The 24019-nt window shown below is 32.4% G+C and overlaps 4 protein-coding genes across 6 annotated transcripts in view; 2 read left to right on the top strand and 2 right to left on the bottom strand.

The window, feature by feature from the left end:
* Positions 1-531: 531 nt before the first annotated feature.
* Positions 532-8381, top strand: Myo95E (Myosin 95E). The gene is made up of 22 exons (XM_076402869.1): positions 532-766; positions 860-1098; positions 1149-1219; positions 1278-1453; positions 1511-1574; positions 1638-1651; positions 1751-1835; positions 1892-2149; positions 2201-2397; positions 2449-2657; positions 2710-2871; positions 2921-3070; positions 3215-3377; positions 3433-3628; positions 3733-3917; positions 3998-4057; positions 4343-4429; positions 4488-4732; positions 4786-4921; positions 4978-5130; positions 5290-5480; positions 7552-8381. Exons 2-22 carry the CDS (start codon positions 869-871, stop codon positions 7670-7672), a joined length of 3153 nt encoding a protein of 1050 aa, XP_076258984.1. The 5' UTR covers positions 532-766; positions 860-868; the 3' UTR covers positions 7673-8381.
* Positions 8382-8519: 138 nt separating this feature from the next.
* On the bottom strand, positions 8520-9481 carry LOC143195585 (uncharacterized). Its single transcript, XM_076402857.1, has 3 exons — positions 9355-9481; positions 9250-9282; positions 8520-9196 (listed from the first exon to the last, which is right to left on the bottom strand). The coding sequence occupies exons 1-3, from the start codon at positions 9361-9363 to the stop codon at positions 8624-8626; spliced, it is 615 nt and encodes a 204-aa protein (XP_076258972.1). The 5' UTR covers positions 9364-9481; the 3' UTR covers positions 8520-8623.
* Positions 9482-9632: 151 nt separating this feature from the next.
* LOC143195586 (mitochondrial import inner membrane translocase subunit Tim17-B) lies at positions 9633-10723 on the top strand. The gene is made up of 5 exons (XM_076402858.1): positions 9633-9741; positions 9805-9881; positions 9936-10120; positions 10176-10386; positions 10440-10723. The coding sequence occupies exons 3-5, from the start codon at positions 9977-9979 to the stop codon at positions 10583-10585; spliced, it is 501 nt and encodes a 166-aa protein (XP_076258973.1). The 5' UTR covers positions 9633-9741; positions 9805-9881; positions 9936-9976; the 3' UTR covers positions 10586-10723.
* Positions 10724-11745: 1022 nt separating this feature from the next.
* The window catches only part of LOC143195567 (protein inscuteable homolog), a 64142-nt gene continuing 51868 nt past the window's right edge, over positions 11746-24019 (bottom strand). For all 3 annotated transcript variants that reach the window (XM_076402836.1, XM_076402837.1, XM_076402835.1), the window contains 10 exons: positions 22410-22561; positions 22225-22349; positions 17963-18140; positions 13790-14293; positions 13495-13728; positions 13062-13383; positions 12755-13003; positions 12403-12696; positions 12097-12321; positions 11746-12038 (listed from right to left, as the gene is read on the bottom strand). In XM_076402836.1, coding sequence (XP_076258951.1) covers positions 11907-12038; positions 12097-12321; positions 12403-12696; positions 12755-13003; positions 13062-13383; positions 13495-13728; positions 13790-14293; positions 17963-18140; positions 22225-22349; positions 22410-22549 — 2403 coding nt within the window. In that variant the 5' untranslated portion in view covers positions 22550-22561 and the 3' untranslated portion in view covers positions 11746-11906. The remainder of the gene's footprint in view (positions 12039-12096; positions 12322-12402; positions 12697-12754; positions 13004-13061; positions 13384-13494; positions 13729-13789; positions 14294-17962; positions 18141-22224; positions 22350-22409; positions 22562-24019) is intronic.

Below are 24019 nucleotides of genomic sequence, written 5' to 3'. Positions count from 1 at the left end.
TTTTATAGCACAGTCCATAATTTCTCCCACTTGATATTGTTTGTTGAGCGCGGAGAAGATAAAAGAAAATCACTATCCTTAGATTTACATAAAAACAATTATAATAACGTCCAGGATCCCCAAAACTAAATTACATAAAAAACAACTAGATGAACGTTTCTAACACTCGAAATATCGATAAAAATCAAATATACGCAAGCCAATAACTTTTCAGTCCCTACATTGCAAAATTGAATATTAAATATCCAAAGTGTTATCCAAACATATATATAATAATAAAACTCATAACATCTATAGACAAATATATACCCACTTAAATCTACCGCTTTGATTAACTATTATTCATAATGTACTTTAGAACTTAATATTATCCTTATATTTACATCTAGAATAAATATTAACAAACGTATACAAAATATACGATTTTAAACAACCGCTTAAAAATCATCTTCTTCGTTTAAAAAATATTTTTAGAAGTGAGCACCTTTTTCTAAGAAGGAAGAAGTTGTCAGGGAGACAGATGATTATGACAGATTGGTAATGATGCCACAAAAATAAAATAGCGAATTTCAAACAAATCACCTAGAAAATAAGATATAACCATTATTTAAAATATAATGAACTTGTGGGTATTGGCGTCTATGATTCCTCTGTTAAAATTTGTTTACAGTTTCAAATTGTGTTCGACGGTTTTTTGAGTCTATCTGCCACACTGAAAAATAACTGTGGGGCTAAATGCCGCCAAGGGGGCGGCATTCTAAGAAGGGTAAGCGGACTTTCAAATATTAGCTACATAATATATGTCTTATACATGATATGTTTTCATACATGCTTTAAAAAATAATGTTTATGTTACTAGTCTCGTGCAATGCTGAATTTGGATCAAGAAGTGGGAGCATGGGATACAGTATTACTGGAACCCCTAACAGAAGATAGTTTCATTACAAATTTACAGCAAAGGTTCAAAAGGGATCACATATATACTTACATTGGAAATGTTCTAGTTTCAGTAAATCCATACAAAAAATTGGCATTGTATTCAACAAATTTAGTAGAAACCTATGTCAAAAGAGCCCCTTTTCAACTACCCCCTCATATGTATGTAATTTATATGAATTGTTTTCAAATAACTATCTATGCTATTTCAGATATGGATTAGCAGAGTCAGCTTACAGATGGTTAAATGATAGGGGTGACAATCAATGTATTATTGTTACAGGTTATTAAGTTATTATTTAACATGTGTTGTTCATATTTTATATTTTATGGGTTTTCAGGAGAAAGTGGGTCAGGTAAAACTGAAGCAGCAAGAATCGTCTTGCAGTTTTTAGTACTAGTTTCAGGAAATAGTCCTGAGGTCAAGAAAATTAAAGATAGACTTGTTCAAGCAAATACCTTACTAGAGGCCTTTGGAAATGCCAAAACTATGAGGAATGACAATGCTTCTAGATTTGTAATTATATTTTAATCTTGCCTAACATATTTAAACATTTTTATGTTGGTTTTGTAGGGAAAATTTTTGGATATAGAATTTGATTACAAAGGTGACCCTATTGGTGGACATTTAATAAATTGTAAGTTTATATTATCTTAATGTTTACCAATTTTTACTATATCATAATTGTTTTATGCATCAGATTTTTTGGAAAAGGTAGTATATCTTAATTTATTAGATTTAATAGATTTTGTTATAAAGATAGACCTTTTGAATATAGTATTCTGGATTTGATTTTTTTTTATATACTTTCAGTCAAGAATTACACATTTATCACCTTCTGAAAGAAACTTCCATATATTTTACCAGCTACTCTCTGGAGCTGATATTCACCTGCTCAGTAAGAATTAATTGCTTTTTTTTAAGCCATAACATTGAAAAATTCAAATTTTTTAGAATGCCTGAAGTTGCAACGCAATGCAGATAACTACTCAATCCTGCAAAATGAATCACATTGTCCTTCAACAACTGAAGAAGATGATAAGAAATTATTTGTATACACTAAAGGAGCTCTTGAAGTACTTGGATTTGCTCCTACCGATATTATAGATATTTTTAGAGTTCTAGCAGTGATCTTAAAATTAGGTAATTTACAATTTGTGCCTTGCAATAACATAGATGGTACAGATGGTTGTTCCATAAGCAACGATTATGGTAAAAATAGTGTACTGAATTAAATAACTTTTTAAGTCTAATAATTTGTAGAATTATTTGAGATATGTGAGCTGTTGACCACAGATCACAGATGGATACAAAGGATTCTGACAACCAGACAGATAGATGATGGTGTTTTAACTGACCTAAATGCCATAGAGGCCTGTAAAATTCGTGATTTATTATGTAACACTCTTTATAGCAGATTGTTTACGTGGTTGATTAACCAGATAAATGATTCGATAAAGGTACACTTTGCACATTGTAAAAATAATTGCTTTACTCTTTATTATTTTTAGGCAAAATCTTTAGGTAAACGACGAGTTTTGGGCGTGTTAGATCTATATGGTTTTGAAATGTTCAAGCAAAACAGCTTTGAGCAGTTAATAATTAATTATTGCAATGAAAAAGTGCATCAATTCATAACAAACATTTGTCTTAAAGACGAACAGGAAGAGATGGTTAAAGAAGGGTTGGAGTGGACCAAAATTGAATTTTTTAATAATATGTACGTAGTGGATTCCTCAGGCACAGCTATATACAAAATCTTATATTTACAGAGTAATATGTCAATTGTTAGAAAATGAAAACCATGGAGTACTGTCATTGTTAGAAGAACCCCATATACATACCGATGGAGATTACTTAACAAGATTAGAGCAATGTTGTTCTGGTCACATGCACTGTTTAATAGATGAAGTAAATTCACCAAATAGTTTTCAGTAAGTAAATTTAAACAATATATCAACTGATTAAATGATTGTTGTATAGAATCAGGCATTTTGCTGGTCCAGTAACGTACAAAATCCAAGGCTTTGTTGAGAAAAATCAAGACAATCTGCCCAAAGATCATTCAAGGGTCATGTTTCGGTGTGATTTGAAAATAATGCAAGAATTATTTCCTGAGGGGAATCCAAAACGGTATTTACAACCACTCCTCTTAAATTATCATTTTATTTTTTATAATCATTACACGGAAAACACACGGTGATTTTTACCGTCCGTGGTATCCCTTCGTATTTTGTCTATAAAAAACTAATGAAATATTTTACTTTTTACTCTAAGGTGTAATGTAAAGAAACCGATGAGTAAGGCCAGTCAGATTCAAGTTTCATTAAATGCTCTCCTAAAAAGTTTAAACAATAGACAGAATCATTATATTAGATGTATCAAACCCAACGAAATGAAGCAACCGCGAATATTTGAAGTTGGATTAGTTCAGCATCAAGTAAGCGTTTTTTATTTGATAGTTCTTGCATGTTTATCACTTTTTCAACTTGTAGATCAGGTACATGTGCTTGTTATCAACTGTACAAGTATGGAGGTCGGGTTATTGTCACAAAATGCCTTTTATATTATTCCTGTGCCGATACAAAATGATCTGCCCACACACCTGGCCTAAATGGCGTGGTTCGGCCGTCGAAGGAGTTTCTGTTTTATTGAGGAGTTTACCTATACCCGGAGCTGAATTTACTTTTGGTAATAACTAATAAGTTTGGTAATATTAATACTTGTGTTTGTTCTTTTTCAATTATGAACTCTATATAATAAAGTCAATATGATTGAAATGATTTAATTTTTAGGACGTACAAAACTGTTTATCCGAAGTCCAAGAACTGTATTTGAATTGGAGGATTTTCGACGAACTCGACTACATGACTTGGCATTATTAATACAGAAAATTTGGCGAGGTTATAGAGAAAAAAAGAAATTTCAGAAATTAAGACGTGGTCAAATGGTCATCGCAGCTGCTTGGAGAACTTGGAGGGTGGGTAGCTGATTAAACCATAATATCAGTTCAGATAATTTATCAACTCAATTTCCATTAATTTAAACTTAAAATTATAGGAACTAAAATTTGGAATACCAGTTGGTGATAAAAAGCACTTGTGGTGTTTATATAATTTGGTATGATGCATTAACAGCTAGAATTTTATAATATAAAATAACTGTAACAATCCACAATAACCACAAACCTCCCAACTAGTAAATAAGTATTTAATTGTGCTTCATAAAAAAATAATATAAATATTAATTATCAATATAAATAATATGTATGTTAATATAAAATCACATTGCATAAAATAATTTTATAGTAATTCATTACTGTAGTTTTAAAAAGTGCACCTTGTATGTTTCATTATTTTTTTGATACAGGAAATATATTAATTATTATTTTCTATCTATCTATAGGCTAGAGAGCAATACAGATTATTGAAACATAAAAAGCAAGTCGAATGGGCGGCTAGAGTAATACAACGACATTATATACAATGGAAAGTAAGATTAAAATAAATTTCGTTTCGATTGACTCCTAATTGATGACATTAATTTCTAGCGACGACAGTACTTGTTTTCGATTCTACAGAATATGCCAACGGACAGCAATTCGCCACTATGTCGCGATTGGCCTACATGTATTCCTTCCATGAACGAAACTAATAGCCTACTTCGGAAAATTCATCATAGGTGGCGATGTCACAAGTTTCGTCTCAGTTTTGATCAAACCGCTAGAAACCGTATGAGGGAAAAAGTAACTGCCAGCTTCATCTTTAAAGATCGCAAATGTTCATATCCTCGAAGGTAAGTGGTAATTTCCGTAGATGTTATCATATGTGGCTCATTTTTTTTTTCAGTGTATCACATCCATTCTTAGGTGATTACGTTAGACTTAGACAAAATGTACAATGGAAAAAAATGAGCTTGGAAAACAATGATCAGTACGTTGTTTTCGCCGATATCATCAATAAAATCGCCCGATCTAGTGGAAAGGTGCGATATTTATACTTTATTTCCTTGGGTAAAAAAAATTAACATTCTCATTTTAGTTTGTTCCTATACTTTTGGTAATATCAACAAGGTCAATGTTGATCTTAGATCAACGAACATTGCAAGTCAAATATCGAGTCCCGGCGACCGAAATATATCGAATGTCATTGTCACCTTTTTTAGATGATGTAGCTGTGGTGCATGTCAAAACCGTAAGTGTTAAATATGCTATTTGGTTTATGATTAGTTTTGATTAATAATTATTGAGGCTTTTAACGCTAATTTAATATATAATAATATCTTTTATTTGGATTTAGTTGTATTAGTAACAAAAGTAAATTTGATGCTAAAAGTAACTTGTCGCCTATTAGTCATCCGTAGTAAATGCCGAAACTTCAAGCATGTCATCCGATACACCGGGCTGTTTATTCCAGAGTGACCTGAGTAGGAAAAAAGGCGATTTTGTTTTCCAAACAGGACATGTGATCGAGATAGTAACCAAACTATTTCTGGTTGTTCAGAACGCAACTGGTAAACCTCCCGAGGTTAATATTACCACAGAGTAAGTTACATCCTATTTTTTGTCCTAATATTTAATCTACGAAAAGTTCGTGACTTCAAGGACTATATTTCGAGCGCTATTATGAAATGAAATTTTCGGCGATGTTTGAAAATTATGTGTATTTGAAAATGACGAATTATAATAAAAAATTGCCACATATCTCAGAATATTGTTGCGACAATGCGATGAACAGTGCTTGAGCTGCGCAGAAATGGCTCACCTCTTTCTGTTAGTTTTGATGTTTGATAAGTAACACTTTGATCATCCAAATAAATAACAGGTCAATTGAAAAGTTCCCGGCCTACCATAGTAAAACACATTTTTTTGGCAACATTATTTTTTTTATTCAACATAATTCCCTTCAAGGGTGATACTTTTCGATACCATTTTTGTAGTACGATTTGTCCGTTGCTTGAAAATAGGCCTCAATTTCGGCGATCACCTCTTCATTCAACAAAAATTTCTTCCCAGCGAGCGTTCTTTTGAGATCTGTGAATAGGAAATAGTTGTTGGGGCTAGATCTGGAGAATACGGTGGTTGAGGAAGCAATTCGAAGCCCAATTCATGGATTTGCGACACGGTGCATTGTCTTGGTGAAGCAGCACTTTCTTTTTCTTCAAATGCGGCCGTTTTTTCGGCCATTTCGACCTTCAAACGGTCCAATAACGCTATGTAATAGTCGCTGTTGATGGTCCTTCTTTTTCCAAGGTAGTCAATGAAAATTATTCCATGCGCATCCCAAAATACAGACGTCATAACCTTGCCAGCCAACCGTTGCGTTTTCCCATGCTTTGGATGGATGGAGAGGTTTGGAGATGGAGCCATGTTTTATCCATTGTCACATATCGACGCAAGAACTCGGGTTTATTACGCTTGATCATCTTCAAACACTGCTCCGAATCATCGACTCGTCGTTGTTTTTAGTCAAAAGTGAGCTCACGTGGCACCCACTTTGCACACAGCTTTTTCATACCCAAATATTCTTGAATGATATGATGTACATTTTCAGTTTATATCTTTAGAGTGTCTGCTATTTCATTAAATTTAAATTTACGGTCATTCAAAATCATTTTGTGGATTTTTATATGTTTTCGTTGGTAACAACCTCTTTGGGCGTCCACTGCGTTCACCATCTTTCACCACGTTTTAACTTAGCATACCAATCCCTGATAGTTAATTTTCCAGGGGCAGTGTCCGGAAACTCGGCATCAAGCCAAGTTTTTGTTTAACTGTATTTTTTCCCCTCAAAAAACAATATTTTATCAACACGCGAAATTCCTTTTTATCCATTTTTTATACAATAACAAAAGTTGCTTCACTCAAAATGCTATAATTCATAAACTAATGATCCGAAGGCTGTCAAATTTATACACGCATCTTTTAAGGATTAGGACTAACTGAAAAACATATGGATTTAATTCTAGTAGCGCCATCTGGTGTCAGGCCGGGGACTTTTCAATTGACCTATTATGTTTTAAGCCATATAGCCAAAGTTGGCTACAAAAAGAAGTTCAATGTTCCTCACGAGAGTGAAGCTGCTGCAAATCACTTGTTTCTGTTTTTAAACCAAAAACCACAGAGATGCTATCCAGTTTAAATAAATTGGTTAACTTTAAGAAGTTTACAAAAAAAATATCACAGACTTTTAAGAGGAAAGTAATTAGACGTTTGTGCTGATCCAGCATACTTGAACTTAATTTTTTTAATTAATCTGGAATGTATAATGTAATATGCAGATGTAGATAAACTTTTAGAGCTTCTTTAAAGTCTGGCATTCTGAAGGATCCTTATTCCTTTAACAGTCATTATCAAGAGTCAAACAAAGAATTATTGATGAAAATTAATGATTTTTTATTTTTAAATTATTTTTTGGAGATCTATTATCCATTATGAACAAAAAAATGCTGTTCTTTCTCCACCATAAATATAAAATAAATAGTAAAAGTTGTCTTTGAAATGTCGTTGTAAAGGATAACTACTTATAATATTTATTTCAGTATTTCAAAGAATTTTTATTAAACTCCAACGGAATGTCGGCCGATTTGATTTAGACCTTTTTACTTTTCAACAGATTTGAAGCCAACTTCGGTTCCCAAACGGTAACCTTCACATTTAAATGCGGTTTGCCGGAAGTCCAACCCGGACAAATAAGAGTTCTGCGAAAAGGAAACAAGATGGAGGTATTGGTTTGACAACGGAAAATCTCCAACATACATATCGAGGAAACCAGCGACTTAAACACTGCCACTTTAACACTAAAGTATTGTTTTTTGTTTTCTTTAAATATTGCACAAGTTTCATTTAAACAAGGAGAAATATGCCTAATAAGTAAAGTGGAAGTTATAAAGTCGTTATCAAATTGGACCAAAACTTATTCTGATTGTTTTATGATCACTCACTTCCCACCGCTGTGTTTCTAAAGAAATAAAAACAATGTGCCAATCAAAATAAGTTTTTTGTATGATTTTCAAGTGTTTGTAGTTGATAAAGTAGCTAGGATAAACATTTTTTCTATCTAAATTGTAATGTAAAAAAATCCTTTTTTTAAAACTAGTTGAATATATAATGACAAAGGGAAAAATCATAGAAATATTAGTAATTGTTACGAAAAATATTAAGGTTTTCTAAATTAAGAGATTACATTAACTGATATCAACAGTTATACTTTCTTCAATAATCACAAAAACAATTGTTTGATATTCCTTTTATAGTTAAAAAGATCTCTCACTGTTTTCTTGATAGGTTCAAATTTATTCGAAAGTGCAGTTGCAGTAATTAAAAAGAAGTGTTTTCAAAAATAGTACAATATGTACTTGATACAATAAAAAAATAGTTAACAGTTTTATCTATAATAGCAATATATTGTAACTAAATTAAATAAAGGTAATGTTATATTTTTAATAGTTGTTTAAATGTTGCCTAAGATTCATCATTTCTCTCAAAGTGGATCAAGAGATGATATTAAATGAGTTATGATATCTTTTAAAAGGGTGATTTTCATAATTTCAATCAATATTTTTATAATAAATAAATCAAAAATCAGCACACAATAATTTTATTAATATATTTTAACAAAATTAAAAAAAACAATCAGTATCATATTTCATATTGTTAAGATATATTTACACCTCTTTAAGATGATATTACTCTGGTGCAGTTTCGTTTGATTCACCATTAGCAGATCCATTTTGATTTACTTCATTTGCTACATCTCTCCTCAAGTCATCCAGTACTCCTTGTGCTAGTTCACGTTCATTATACCTCTGTCTCAAAGCATTAAATAAACACAGTTGTGCTTCATATTCCCTCTTCAATTCGCCATTATGCCTTATCATTGTTTCCAATTTTTTATGCAAAAGAGCCTGTTTTTCCTTGTCAGCTTTCATTCTTTCATCCATACAATTCATTTTCTCTTCCAACTGGGTTACTTCCAAATTTCTTATTTCCAACAAATCCTTGGTAATTCTTACCACATCTTTTAAACTTTCATTTTGTGCAGCTAGAGCTTCAATTTGCAACTCCTGATTCTTAATAACTTTAGTGTTTTCAAAAATCATCGCTTTAGCTTTAGTCAGAATTCCTTCAGATTGTGTTTTTAGAGCTTGTATTTCTAAATTTTCCTTGCTTCTTTGAGCTTTCAGTTTTTGAGCCTGGCCTACATCCATTTCAAGCAAGGATATTTTCTCCTTTAAATTTGCTATTTCTATATCTTTTAACTAAAAATAAAGTTTCTTATTTCATTTATTCCCTTTATATATAATATAAATACCTTCAAAGCTTTTTGTAATTCTGGAGTCGATGCCTGTAATAACCATTAATATTATAATACACAATTATATGATAAACATTTTATAACAATATTAATTAAACCTACCTCTGCCATTTTTTATTGTTGTTGAATAAGATTTTCCGCAAAATTAAAATCAATGTAAGTAAATCTGGAAGTAATTCACTGCATATGCACACTTTAACACGCAAAAGGAACAAATCTATTTTCAATCTCGGTTAACTATGCCAGAAATATATTTTTAGATGTTTAAAAATAAAGAATATTTGAATTTTCGCGCGGCTCCATTTGTTACATTTTGGTTGCATATATGCAGAATGTTGCAAGATGTTATGTCACGTTTCGTTTGTTCTAACCTTTAAATATTCTGTCAAAATCTTAGAACAAAAATCAATTTTTTATTAAAAATCATATAACATTTCAGATACCCTATATGAAATGCGTTTTAAATGATTTAGCCTTTTAAATTCATTGGTAAATAACTAAATAGCTTAGTGCCAGTTGCTCAATTGATCAGTTCATTTTCGTCTCGTATAGGGTCAAGATCTATCTTCTGCACGTTATTTTGGTTTTTGATTTTTTAGGAAAAAAACCAAATTATTGTTATTTGAAAGGTAATATTACTGAAATGCAAAATAATTATAGCTAGAAAATTAATTTTATTATAGGTAGACTGAACAGGTATAGACAGTAATAAAAAAAAACAATAATGGAAGAATATACAAGAGAACCTTGTCCATGGAGAATTGTTGATGATTGTGGTGGAGCTTTTACTATGGGATTGATTGGTGGTGGCGTTTTTCAAAGTATCAAAGGTTTCAGAAATGCTCCATCTGGAATTAATCGTAGATTGGTAATAATGATACAATATAAAAACTGTTTATTATTAACCATATTATAAACTTTAGATTGGTTCACTAACTGCCATAAAACAACGTTCACCAATAATAGCAGGAAACTTTGCTGTTTGGGGTGGTATGTTTTCAACAATAGACTGTGCTCTTATTCATGTACGTAAGAAGGAAGACCCATGGAACTCTATTATAAGTGGAGCTGCAACTGGAGGTATTTTGGCTGCGAGAAATGGATTACCTGCTATGGCTGGCAGTGCCTTCATAGGTAAAATGTTGCTAATTGTATAGTGATTGCTTATAATAAGAATACATTATTAGGTGGTGTACTGCTAGCTTTAATTGAAGGCGTAGGAATTCTATTTACTAGGCTGAGTGCTGAACAGTTCCAGCCTCAATTACCCCCACTAGAGGATCCATCTCAGCTGGGGCAAAATCAACCACCCCCTGGGTATCAATATCAATAGGATAAATTTTAATCGTTGCATTAAAATTAGAAAATTAAATTATTATATATGTTGTGATATAGTAAACATACTAGACGAGTTTTTTTATGCTGTCATATGTTTGTTTTGTGGATCTAAGCGAATAAATTATTTTTCGTTTGTTTTCTTTTTCATTCTGTTCATTTAAAACATGTTAAATTCACAAGATTATTTTTGGAAATTGTCAGATTTGTAGAAGTAATGGTTTTATAATTTGGTTTAAATTACAAGATCCTAAATTGAATGTCTATGTTCCAAAGGTATTTGAAAAGTTATAAATGTTAAAACACAAAGAAATAATCTTAGATATTAACATAATTATTAATCTTATATTAATGTTGGGTAGCATGTGAGGTATTGTATTTTATTACACATAATCTATCAGTTCAGCAGTTGTATCAGAAAAGCTGCCAGTATACAAATTTTGGCATCATCCATGGTAGTGCGATACTTTTTTTTATTTTTTCGAGCATCAAATCATCGAAAAACCCTGATGAAGCTGATTCATTTATTGCCATATTTAATTAGCTCATTGAGATTATTTCCTTTATGAGGAACTATTTAAAACAACAATCTCAAGATTATGAGTTGGATTTCAAGATTATGAGTCAGTGATATATAGAGGGTATATATCATAGGTTAAATATAAGGAGATTAATGTGGATCAATATCTTAGAACACCATTGTACTAAGGAAAATTCAAAATCTTCATTATACTTATTTTATTAGGTATGTTGTTAAAATATTTCATAAAATATTCAAATTTATTCATTGACATAATTTATTGTTATTGCAATTTTAACAAGTTTGCAATGCTAATTTCAAATAACACATTCTAGTGTTATATATTGCGATGTTATTGGTATGTATATATGTGGAGTATAGAAATTTGACAACTAATCGAATTCTTAAAATGTGTTTTTTAATGAATATTTAGTATGTGTTTATTCAAAAAATCTAATGGTTTAAAAAATAAAGACCGTAAAAAATCTTAAATCTTTAAAACGAGTGTGAATATTTATATAAAGAAAGCTCTTGTGACATAAATTAAGATATTATTTTTGTTTTTAAACTTTATTTTAACTTGTATGTTCTGCATTTAAACTAATTTCAGGTATATATTAATATTAGATAACAAACTATTTTGTAGAAATATGATCTTTATTAACCAATTGTGTCAAAAAAAACTAGTGCTAATTTTTAAAATTGATATAAAGCAAAATAACAGTATATATTAATTTCTCATAAATATTTATGAACACATAAAATATTAATATTATCAGTTAATCCTATTTTGTTTTATTTAAACGTAACTCTCATTTTGCGCTGAATATGCTAAGAAGGAGTCTAATAATTTTGGCTCAACCAATTCTTGACAGTCTTGAACACTCAACATTTCAGTACCACAAGATTCTGCTATTTTTCTTAAAGTTGCCTAAAAATAATATGTTATTTAGTTGTAATCTTCGACAGTATTGCAAAAAAAAACATACCAAAGTTGCTACAAGAACAGCATCGCTGTTAAACCTTTCTTGCTTCTCGCGACATAGTTGTACTAAACGTCTCAACCCATCATGGTCGACAACTTGTTGAGATCCATTTTTGTCGCCGCACAGTCTGGATAATGCAATGACGCTTTTCTGTTGTAATCTACGTTCTACATCTTCATTATGGGTAAGTCTAGGCGGTTTCAGAAAATGTAGAAGCGCTGGCACCGCCTGTAATTAACAAAATAAAATGTTAAAGGTTCTTAATTAACAATCAAATTAAAGTGGATAAAGGAAAAAATGAACACTTACATCAGCATTTGTTAACTGCGACCTGGCATCTTCCAAGGATGCCATATTCGCTATTAACGTTGCGACTTGTTCCAGTAAATAAACGCTAACCATGGGCCCTCTATTTTTAACAGCGGCTAGAAGAACTGGAGCGGTTTTATACTGAACTAAAAACTTGATACATTTGTTATCCATTGAGCTGAGATTTGCCAAAGCTGCTGCGCATAATAAAAGATTTTGGCAACATTTTGTATTTGCCGAGAACCTGGTCAAAGAACTGACCAACTTTTTGGAATAGTCTTGCAAGCCTTTAACCTGTAAAAGTAGTTGTAGGTTTTTATTAAGCACATAGAAATATTGGAATAATAATTACCGAATGATTATCTTCGAACCAAGGAGCAGTAACTTGAGCAAGCAAAGCAACTGCTTCACTTCTTTCTGGTTCAGGCCTCGATTCTTCTTCCAATGTGTCCGCAATGATCTGTACCCCCGAAAACTTTTCGAACTGCCGAATAGCGATAGAATTCGAACACATGGTGCTTAAGGCTCGGAGTATTAAAGTTCTCAAAGACGATCCGTCGCATTTCTCACAAAGAATTAGAAGAACAGGAATTATATCAGCCTAAAAAATAAGACTATTAGTACTAATCTCTCTTTTTTTTTGGAATTTTTAATCATACCTTAACAAAATTTTCGATCAAGTCCGTATTTCTCAAAGCCACGGAAGTGATTCCTGTCAAACTAGCTCGAAGGTCAAGTTCGGACGTTGGATCCTCCAATTTTTCAACCAATTTTTTTATTTCAATGATGAGTGCTTGCATTTTTATGGTTTCCCATTCTACGTACAACAACTCCAATGGCCCAAGCCCGTTGGTGGGTGTATTTTTGATTTGGTCATGCAATTTGATGACTTTGGAGGTAACCTGATTTGCGTGGGTTTTAAAAAAGTCTAATATATTTCCAGCTAGACTTTGTACTAATGGATTCACTTGGCTAGACTCACTACAAGGAAAAAAATATAAAACTAAAATAAAAAGGTCTAGTACAGTAACATTGCAGAGTGCAATCACTTTGTTTACTAAAAACTTTTATGAAAGTAAGAATAAACCTTACCAGTTAAGATTTTTATAATCCATTTCAATGCAACGAGCATGAGACAACAATCCTCTTAACATATTTGTGCTGCAAGCAGCAAAATGATTAACTTTTTGACTTAATTCAGCCGCAATTGACTTGCATTGCAACATTGTCATACATTCTTGCTCAATAGATAATTTAGCTTCTTCTAACCACCACAGAACTGCCTTATTATCGATTGTAACTCCATCAGTATGAATAGGTGGGACTCTAAAACACGAAAAAGTACAACATTAAACGTTTGTATCACAATTTGCAATGCCATTCTTACCTTTGATTATCAGGATATCTCAACTTCAGCCTTGGTTGTAGTCTACCTCTTTGGCCTCTTCTATGTCTCATTCTATCCAGAGGCTCCACAAAGTCTCCTTTCGGAGTAGAAGTGTATTCTGGTCCTTCGACCGTAGAGAATAACTCTTCCAATTCACTTTCGCACTCGCTGGTGTTAAATGATGTAACCGCCTCGTATTCATCCGCACTTGCCGACGATTCCAACACGGCTGGAGCACTTTTATTTGTTTTTCTCGAGCCCCTGGATGATCTGAGACTGCTTCTGAGCAACGGTACCGATTTCGTGCCAGAAATTTCACTACTGGTATCGTAATCGGGCGTTTCTACCGAGCGACTGTTTTCTTCTTCATCGGTTTGGTCGGGTGATCGCGACTTGTTCGATGGTGTGAGGATTGAATACTGATTAGCGTTTGTTTCGAGGCATTCTTTGGTGTTTTTACTTATAAAGAGATTCCTGCTTACTTTCGGTGAATGCTTCACGAACCTATTACAGAAAATAAAACGTTTATTGTTTTCACTTAATTCGGTTTATGTAAATTGGCTTAAAAACAGTCGTGTTTTATTTTTGGTGAATACAATGCTGCAAGTTAAAATGATTCAGTTTACATTTCGATTATCTTTCTTTAGATTGGCAGGACTGGACAATGGTGTATGTTATAATACGAATTATAATTTAAATTTAACGATAAAATACAGATAGGATTGTCGAAAGTGTAAACTGCATTCTTATTCTGTATGTTATAAAATTTAGTTTGAATGATACTATTTAAATAATTTTCAGTAACATAGTAGGTGTACCACTTTGCTTTAGCCAGTTTTTCTCGAGATATATTGTATTGTCTGGCTGACTTTTAAACATATTTTGGTAGCGTACTAATTAACGGTTGAAAAACCTTTTGAAAGGAATCACAAAACAATTCAATTTTTTTTCTTTTTTATACCGAAAAAAATCGGTCAATCTGGCAGTGTATCATTATAGATTGAAGAGATAGCCAGGAAGAAAAATGCCTGGAATATTTTTCATATCTTTCACATTCGTAGGTTTTTGACATAGATAAACAATCGGACAATATTGGCGGCCACCCAAACGTAATTTAGGACTCTCCAAATATCGGTGCTTCATGATTTCGGTCATCATATAGGAAATAAAATAGCACCTAAGAGAGTTCCTAATTAATAATTATATATCTATTTGTATTTTAAGTTGTATTGTTTAAAACGGCTGAAAATTATATAGAAGGCGCCAACTGTTTACCTTGAGAGATTTCCTCATTCAATGTTATATTATTTCAATTTATTTAAATTCAATGTTGTCGATTATATTCAAAAGCAGAACAGATAATTCTGGAACATTGAAATCGGTTAAAGCCAAGCATAATGAATATTTTAATTATTTTAAAATTTGTGATGTTATGGTATAAACCTGTGTTTTTGCATTTTTAAAACACAATCTATTTTAAAATTATCTTTTTTACATTTCAGGAACTAATTTAATAAATATGTGCTCAACCAAACGGTATAGCATTGATCAGAATGTCTGGTACATGAGGTGGGTGTGGAAGGACTCCAGCGTAACAGCTCAATTGAAAAGTCCCCGGCCTACCATAGTAAAACACATTTTCTTGGCATAATTAGTTTGTTTATTCAATATAATTCCCTCCAAGGGTGATACACTGATTATAGCGACCTTCCAACTTTTCGATGCCATTTTTACAGTACGATTTGTCCTTTGCTTCAAAATAGGATTCAGTTTCGGCGATCACCTCTTCATTCGACGAAAATTTCTTCCCAGCGAGCATTCTTTTGAGATCTGAGAACAAGAAATAGTCACTGGGGGTCAGATCTCGAGAATACGCAATAACGGTGAAGAAGCTATTCGAAGCCCAATTCATGGATTTTTGCCATCATTTTTACTGACTTGTGACACGGTGCATTGTCTTGATGAAGCAGTACTTTGTTTTTCTTCAAATGTAGGCGTTTTTCGACGATTTCATCTTTCAAACGGTCCAATAATGCTATGTAGTAGTCGCTGTTGATGGTCCTTCCTTTTTGAAGGTAGTCAATGAAAATTATTCCATGCGCATTCCAAAATACAGGTGCTATAACCTTGCCAGACGACTGTTGCGTTTTCCCACGCTTTGGAGCGGGTTCACCGTGTGCAGGCTACTCGCATGACTCTCGTTTGGACTTCGGAGTGAAATAATGGAGCCATGTTTCATCCATTGTCACATATCGACGCAAAAACTCGGGTTTATTGCACACACTGCTCTAATTAAAAACATATGGATTTAATTCTAGTAGCGCCATCTACATGTTAGACCGGAGACTTTTCGATTGACCTGTTATGATTAGGCGCTGTTATGTCAAAATACACATTGTTGTGTTTCTATTTGCATAAACGCCTTTCTTTCAATGCTCGAATCAACTGCAAACTGTAATTATTTACCACGATAGATTCCCACGATAGATTCCTTTAATTCTTTCATAATTTTTGACAGAAAATTAATCATTTTGGGGCGCTTAAAACAGTCACAATACATTGTTTAGTAATCACCATAAATATATAATAGTTTTTCGTTAGTATCAGACGCTTATTTTTTCATATTTACTGATATAAATCATTTCTGATTTAATATTATATTCATTCAATATTTTTAATCCAATATTATTGATCAAATTCAAAAGCAGAACAGATAATTTCAGAACTTCAAGGTTGGTAAAAGCCCAATATAACAAATATTTTAATATTTTAAAAACTGTAATGTTGTATTATAAACATGTATTCTCTATTTTTAAAGCATAATATGTTTAAAAATTACCTTTTTACATTCTGAGAACCACTTTAATAAAAATGTGCTCAACTAAATAGTACTGTATCAATTAGAGCGGAAGGTCCTATGCCTGGTATGTAAGGTGAATGTGGAAGGACTTTCTATTTAGGCATTATCATGTAGGATTCTATGGATTTTGCAGTATATGATTGGGCGTGGTTATGTCAAAATACACGGTGTTATGGTTCTGTTTGCATAGACGACGCCTTTCTTTTAATGTACGAATCAATTGCAAACCATAATGATTTATAATTACGGTTTTGTTGAATTCTTTTGTCGTTTTGACAGAATAATAATAATAATGCAAGTATACACTATTTTGGATCTGAGCAATCGAAAGCTGTTTATAAGATAAATTGGGGCGCTGAATCCAAATCAGCAACTCGTTTTTTTAAAATTGGTTCTAGGTTTCGAAATTCGAAGTTGTGAACGACACTTTGAAACGATGTATGGGTAAGTGGCTCATCAGGTGTTAAGCATTTTGAAAAACTGTGCGTTAGCAATTAGGCTCGACAAATACTCCTTATGATGAAAATGAAGACGAAGTTCTTAAGTTATTTTTTACACTTGTACCTAGACAAATTGACAATAGATCACAGTCCATACATGGAATTTCCTTCGACACTGGTGATACATCAGGATATTTACACTGTACTATTTTTTTGCACTTATACTTCATCAAGGAAAAGAAGTAATTATCTACATGATTTTTGTCTTCTCTCCATAATGTTGGAACAGGAAATGAAAACTAGTAGTAGCTTTTTTCCGCACGCTTTACAAAATAATTTCGGAACTCATGGCTTGTCAGTGCTTACTACAGCAAAACCGAAGTGGTCCAAATACGCTTCTTAGAGTGCATTTGTTACGATTTTTCCATATTTATCGAGGATGTAATACACCCAAATGTAACAAAAACACTTTGTAATGTTGTCTCTGCATTTTCACACGTTCCGAAGCACAAGCCCAGCACAAAAACAAGTTTCAAATAATATCTAATACAAGATCGTCAGTAGATATAAGAGCGCAGTACTGCTACTATGGGCGTAATCGGAAACTAGAACTAATCTTGACTGACGGATTGCAGATCTGAGTTCAGAGCATCAAATAAGTTTCAGAAACGTTCTCATTTGTTTGGATGCAAAAGTTGGCCCGAATTTGTAAACTTGGATAATTATTTTGGAGCGTTCAAAAAGTCATAATATGTTGTTTTGTAATCCATATTCACGGTTATAAATAATTTATGAAAAAACAGAGGAAATAGTTGTTTGAAGAAAGCATGTATACCTATTTTCTTAACCCTTCTTTGATAGATTTTTTCTTACCTTTGTTTTCTAACCGGCTCGGTCTCAGCGCCATTCCCTTTAGGGATCTTCTTCACTATGGTGGGGGATGCTTTTACTTCGCTCCTGATCAGACGCCCATCGATGCAGTTCTTCATCGGTGTCAGCTTCTCCTTGTAATTACTCGTTAGATTCTTATTTCGATCCAGATTGGGATGATCTATGCAGAGAAAGAAACAGAAAAAAATGGTAATTCGAAGGCGTATTTAAAGCAGGAATTAACGAGCGGGGAATTTGATGGGTCGGCCGCGATAAACTATCGATCTTTCCTCTTCTGCAATGTGTAGAATTTCGTAGAACTCGTTACTTAGCTAGTACCATATGCTAATGTAATCAGAGGCCGACTTGAAAGATTTATAACGCTAGTTAATGATAGAGGTAGTTGTTTCCTATATTCACTTTGTGTATTTGAAGTTTTGTTTTTGCACTTTCACGGCAAATACTTTCTCGATGCCGTATAATCATCTGTGCAAAATGGAAAAACCGTTGAAATATTAGCTGTTAACGTTATAGATGTATTCGAGATAATGTCGAATGTAGTGTTGTAGTTTCAAACGACATGTATATAAACAGATGAATCTTTGCACATACCAGGCATCGTTAATTAATTATTTTCCTTTAGAAAACGTTTAATTTATATTTGGTGCTTGTATTCTCTGATCATTTATTCAGTTTAAAAAGTAATTTCAAAGACATATATCAGTGTTTCCCATTTGCCGGGTCGCGACACGATATCGAGCCATCAAAATAAAATGCCGGGTTGCAACATTCCCGTCTTGTTTTAAAAATAATACCTACTAGCGATCGACGCACAAAAAAAAGCCAAAAGAGTTCCTCGCAAATAAGAAGAAAGAATTAAATAATAGGACAAAAAATATGGGGTCTATTTTTTCACAAGGAACGAAATAATCTTGTCCTGGCTTCTTATGAAATTTCACAATTAATTGTCAAGTTTGGTATCTACATGTTATTGGTGAAAAGATAATACTTCTGTCGCTTAAAATTGCAACATCTCGATTGTTATAAAAGAAACAGCAAAGCCAAGTAGTCAGTTAGCGTTATCGAATAACACGGTAAAGCGTAGGATTGTGGATATAGCAGAAGACATTGAAAAAATAATTGTATTGTTTTTCCTTGCAAATTGATGAAAGTACAGTCATGCCCGATAATGCCAATCTGATATGTTTTGTATGATAGGATTTTGAGAATACTATTTATGAAGAGTAAAATTTTTTGTAAATCTTTGCCAATACGAACGAGACCCGAAGAAATATTTAACTTGTTTAAAGATTATATTAACAAAAATAGCATTGAACAGAAGAAGTGTGTGTCATTGACTAGTGATGGCGCATGTGCAATGTCAGACATTCGTACTGGGCTTTATCCAAGGGTGAAAGTTGTAGCGCCAGAAGGTGTATGGACGCATTGTAGCATTCACAGAGAGGGTTGTCAAGAAAATTCGTTTATCCTTCACAGCAACGATGCAAAAATGAGTCAAGTTTATAAAATGTTTATAAAATCACGTTCATTGAACTCATTATTATGTTTTGTGCAAATAAATGAGAAGTGATCACCACTATTTTCTTTTATACTGTGATGTGCGATGGCTCTCAAGGATTATTGAATTAAAAGAAGTAAAGGTTTTTTTTTAAACAACATTCCCCAATAGCCACATATGTAATATTTGAATTCAAGATCAGATTTGATAATGTCAACTGGTTGGCAGATCTGATATTTTTGAATTTTTATATAATTTAAACATGACACTGCAAGGTATATAACAATGTAATAAAGTAAAAGTAATAAAAATATATTTAAAGTAAAAGACAAGGTGGACATTGCAAGAAAAAAAGCTTAATATGTAGGCACAACGTGCGGAAACAGCGAATATCTTAGCATTGATAAGTGAAAGACAAAAGTAATGCAACATGGTTGTATTATCACAAGAGATCTTAACTCAAAACAAATTATATTTATTAAGATTGGAGAAGAATCTTCAATAATATTCTCCTCCAAGCAACAGTAACAAAGTTTGGATAAGAAACCCATTTAGATTCAAGTTACATTCCGAAACAATTTCGTCAGATTCAGACATCGACTCGTTTATTATCGAATTATCAACTGACACAGCACTCAAGAATATATTTGATACAGGACCATTGATAGATAGATGTTTGGTTATGTTGTCGTCAAGAATATACAAAATTATCTCAAGCAATAAGTTTTTTTTAATGCCTTTTGTCACAAGCTACCACAAGCTGAGTTTTCAATACTAGTTTACCTTAAATATAAATATCGAAACCGACTTGAAATGGAACCAGACCTATTTTCTGCGAACTTGGATTTTTTAGTAAAAATAAGCAGCTCCATACTTTGTACTAAAATAAATTATATTAATAAATGTGTAAATTATTTTACGTAATGGAAATAGCTTGAATTTAAAAATATTAAATGGGTCACAAAGGGATAGTGTAACAATTACCGGGCCATGGTAAAACAATATTTAGAAAACACTGGCATATATCATTCAATTTACTCAATCGATATCGGTGCACATCAGTAGTAACAGTTTCTCTTGGTTTTAGCAGCTCGTAATACACTGTAATGATGATCTCATCATATCACTCAAGCAAGAGACTTTATGGTTATGGAAATTCTGCTTTCGGTGACGATATGGATGGTTCTCCTCGACTAATCCATGACTTTTTGCGCTTGAGGTTGTCGTAGTAGATTCAGTTTTCTTCGCCGGTTACAAAACGCCATAGAAAAATAAGATTATGGCATGAAAAGCAGCGAAACTATGATGTTGAAACGATTCGGAACGGTATTTTCTATAAGTGTGGGAGTTTTTTGCGTTTTTTGAAACATTTGAAAAAACATTGATTCATTAACTGCTAAGTTAACTAACGTCTGTTTGAACTCGTGTTTCGTCCAATTAGCCTTGCGATTCATTGTTTCCGAACCTTTTGGTTCCTCCAGGATGTTCACTGGCATCAAAAACACCACTTTTAGCTCGGTGAAACCAAAACCGGAAACCGGGATATGATGAAGCAGTATCAGTATCAGTTTTTAAAATTGTTTGATAGGTCTCGGAAACAGATTTCTTCAAATCAAACAAGAAAATTAATGAATTTTAATCCTTCCGTGATGGGCGTTAAACTGAAGGGAAAACTGTTATTTTATGTAGAGAAATGTCAAAACCGTTTGGTTAGGTTAGATTGATTAAGAGTTGTTTATATCTATAATCTGCATTTTCATCAATAAATATCGCTGATCAAAAAACACGCAAGCACCTGATGTGTCAGTTAGTTTACTCAAAGTACATCATCTACATAGTTTAATATTTCGCTAGCAATTCGTAGATGATTTACTATAATAGAAAAACCCAGTCTTTTGATGTATTGCACTCGCCAAGCAATTTTTCGATATCCTTGTAAATGTTTTGTGAAAAACACGTGAAATATCGATACAAACATGTAGTAATCAGAAGGAATCACTGTTGGTGAATATGATGAGTGGGGCAAGAGCTCCCAGTCCAGTGCCGAAATAGCAGCTTTAACTTAAAAACTGAACTTATATCCCATTTAAGCAGCTTTTCAATCAATACATGGTTCAAGTTTCTAATCCCACAATATATGACAAAGACAGCATTTTTATTCTACCAGTTTCTTTCTTTGTTATTTTCTTTACTAAAATGGAATCAAATTCGTTATATTTGTATGCACTTTTGAGTTCTTCTTCTACTCTGCCTTTCATTGTCTGCTGTTCACTCATAAAATATGAAATAAGTCATATAACAGATGAGAGATTCGGTTATTTCATTGTTGCTTTTTTCTCAGCAGAATTGTTTGCTTTTATGTAAGGAATCTAGTTGTTATCTGAATGGTTTGTAGACTGTTGCTAGAACTTAGGTTCAAAAGAACCCATTGGTCGTTTCTTATCTTCCACTCTTGTAATGTTGAACATTTATATCAAAATAATACCAGTAGGTAGTCTTCATAATAGAAAATGACATAATTCACATATTTCCGCATCATGATAACAAAATTTACGTTTGAACTTGAAAACAAGATATTTTAAAAACATATTATTAAAAAAACATTGCTTATAACGTTTAAACAGCTATATATTACAAAAGTATAGAAAAAGAAAATTCTAAAATGTTACTTGTACCTCAGAATGAATTTCATAAGACTGTAAAGAGGTTTTTTTCGGGCAATAACATTCATAAGAAATATACTTACTTTTAAAAATGTTCTTAGCTATATCCTTGTCCTTCAATTTCCTAGGCGTCTCATGATTGGTTCCGTCTTCTTTTACATTACTGTTATTTTTATTGTTCACATTTTGATTATTGTTGTTTCTGTTTCTGCAATGAAATGAAATCGTTACGAATATGGTAAATGATAAGAAAGAAACGGTGTATTACCTTTCCTTTTCCACGTTATGAGAGCTAGTTTCCGTATCGGAAAATCCAGAATCCTGACTGCCTGGACTAGCAGAAACATCGCGATATTCCAAACTGTCATTTCCCCACCATACTTTGCTGGGACTGCGTTTGAAGCTCATTTCATAGGTTTCCTGTAATTTTAAAACAATAATAATGTAGGTTAAAACCTCATTACTGCCAGAAAGTAGAGATTTAAATTATTTCTCGTTATTCTTGAGACATTCTTACAATTTGTCCGGACTTGAGATTGATTTTACATAACAACACGTAACCAAATAATTCAATTAATCAAATATTCAAGTGTCCTTAACCTTAATAGAATATAATAATCGTACATTATTCTATGGCATTCCACATGGTTTACTCACACGTTCCTTATCAGTAAATTGTTATTTATTAAAATATTTTTAGACCCAATTAAGTTTGATTATCGTTCAGTCTCGCCAACACTGTGAGTCAGGAATTAAAGCTGTTCAAGTGTTTGAATAAACAACGTGGAAGTTTAAATAAAGGGAGGGTATGATGTAATGTAAACAAAAGATATGGATAAACCAAGCCATGTTTTCTTATATTATGTTGGCGATCATAATGTGGCAACACAACGTTTTGGAGTTTAGTTCGATACGTACAAAATTTTATCTGTTTTCTGTCAAGTGCCAGTTCGTTTCTGGTGACGCTTTTTATTAGATTTTTTAAATTTAAAGTATAAGCAATTTTTGATGCAAAAATCGATGAAGTTGAAGTCTGAAAGCGAAGTTCATAAATTTGAGCATCAGCTTTCAGTGATGCTGAGAATATCACATTCATTGCAGCAATATTTTTTGAAGACTTCAATTTTTCAATAACGTATATGTGTAGTTCGATGTTAAGCCTATAAATTAGTTCTTAGGCTTTTATCGGATACATTGTATTTTATTCAAAGTATTGTTCATCGATAACCGCTACTTTTTCCTATCATTCACACAATTTACAGATTCCATCTCGAAAGAACGACGTATCTTTTGAGGCTATCGACGAATCGATCCTTTTCTTGGTATCTTCATAAGTGAAGCGCTGCTCAGGCAGGTCATGACTCATATGTCAGAACAAGTAATAATTAAAAGGAGCAAGGTCTGGAGAATAGCAGGTGGGGATCACTTTCCATTTTAATGTTTCAAAGTATGCTTTCACCAGTTTTGAACTTAGTGTTACTAAGGATTTACGAATAACACTAATTGTGGTAATTGATACTGATATTAAAGTGTATATATGTTATAGAGTGTAGCTGATTTGATCTTTTTAATGTTTTACACGCTTTCATATGATGTTATGTAAACACAAAACAAATAAAAAAAAATCCATGTTGGTATAATGCGGCAAAGTATTTTAAAGTTTACCTTGATACCTACAAATGCTTAAGCTTAATGCATTTTACATTATTTTTTATGTAGTTTATTTTGTATGAGATCTCATTTTTTCGGACCTTTTTGCCTCTTAATAAAAATAAAATCATAATATCGATTATATATCAATATTTTTTCCTACCAATTACCATTTTTTTGTCCCTCAGTACAGTAAATCTGGAATATACTGATATTTTACTATATATC

This window comes from Rhynchophorus ferrugineus, unplaced genomic scaffold, assembly GCF_030347505.1.
Source record: "Rhynchophorus ferrugineus isolate W39M unplaced genomic scaffold, kcgeb_rfMv2 rfM4, whole genome shotgun sequence".
Lineage (NCBI taxonomy): Eukaryota > Metazoa > Arthropoda > Insecta > Coleoptera > Curculionidae > Rhynchophorus > Rhynchophorus ferrugineus.
Note: the sequence above shows the minus strand (reverse complement) of the source record. Positions and strands in the feature narration are given on the sequence as shown.

Excerpts from the sequence above, each read along its gene's own strand:
- Myo95E (XM_076402869.1), top strand. The coding sequence starts at position 869 with ATGCTGAATTTGGATCAAGAAGTGGGAGCATGGGATACAGTATTACTG. Across the intron at positions 2,150-2,200 it reads TTCCATAAGCAACGATTATG|AATTATTTGAGATATGTGAG; the intron begins GTAAAAATAGTG and ends AATAATTTGTAG. Across the intron at positions 3,918-3,997 it reads CTGCTTGGAGAACTTGGAGG|GAACTAAAATTTGGAATACC; the intron begins GTGGGTAGCTGA and ends TTAAAATTATAG.
- LOC143195585 (XM_076402857.1), bottom strand. Across the intron at positions 9,197-9,249 it reads AATTACAAAAAGCTTTGAAG|TTAAAAGATATAGAAATAGC; the intron begins GTATTTATATTA and ends CTTTATTTTTAG.
- LOC143195586 (XM_076402858.1), top strand. The coding sequence starts at position 9,977 with ATGGAAGAATATACAAGAGAACCTTGTCCATGGAGAATTGTTGATGAT. Across the intron at positions 10,121-10,175 it reads CTGGAATTAATCGTAGATTG|ATTGGTTCACTAACTGCCAT; the intron begins GTAATAATGATA and ends TATAAACTTTAG. Across the intron at positions 10,387-10,439 it reads GGCTGGCAGTGCCTTCATAG|GTGGTGTACTGCTAGCTTTA; the intron begins GTAAAATGTTGC and ends ATACATTATTAG.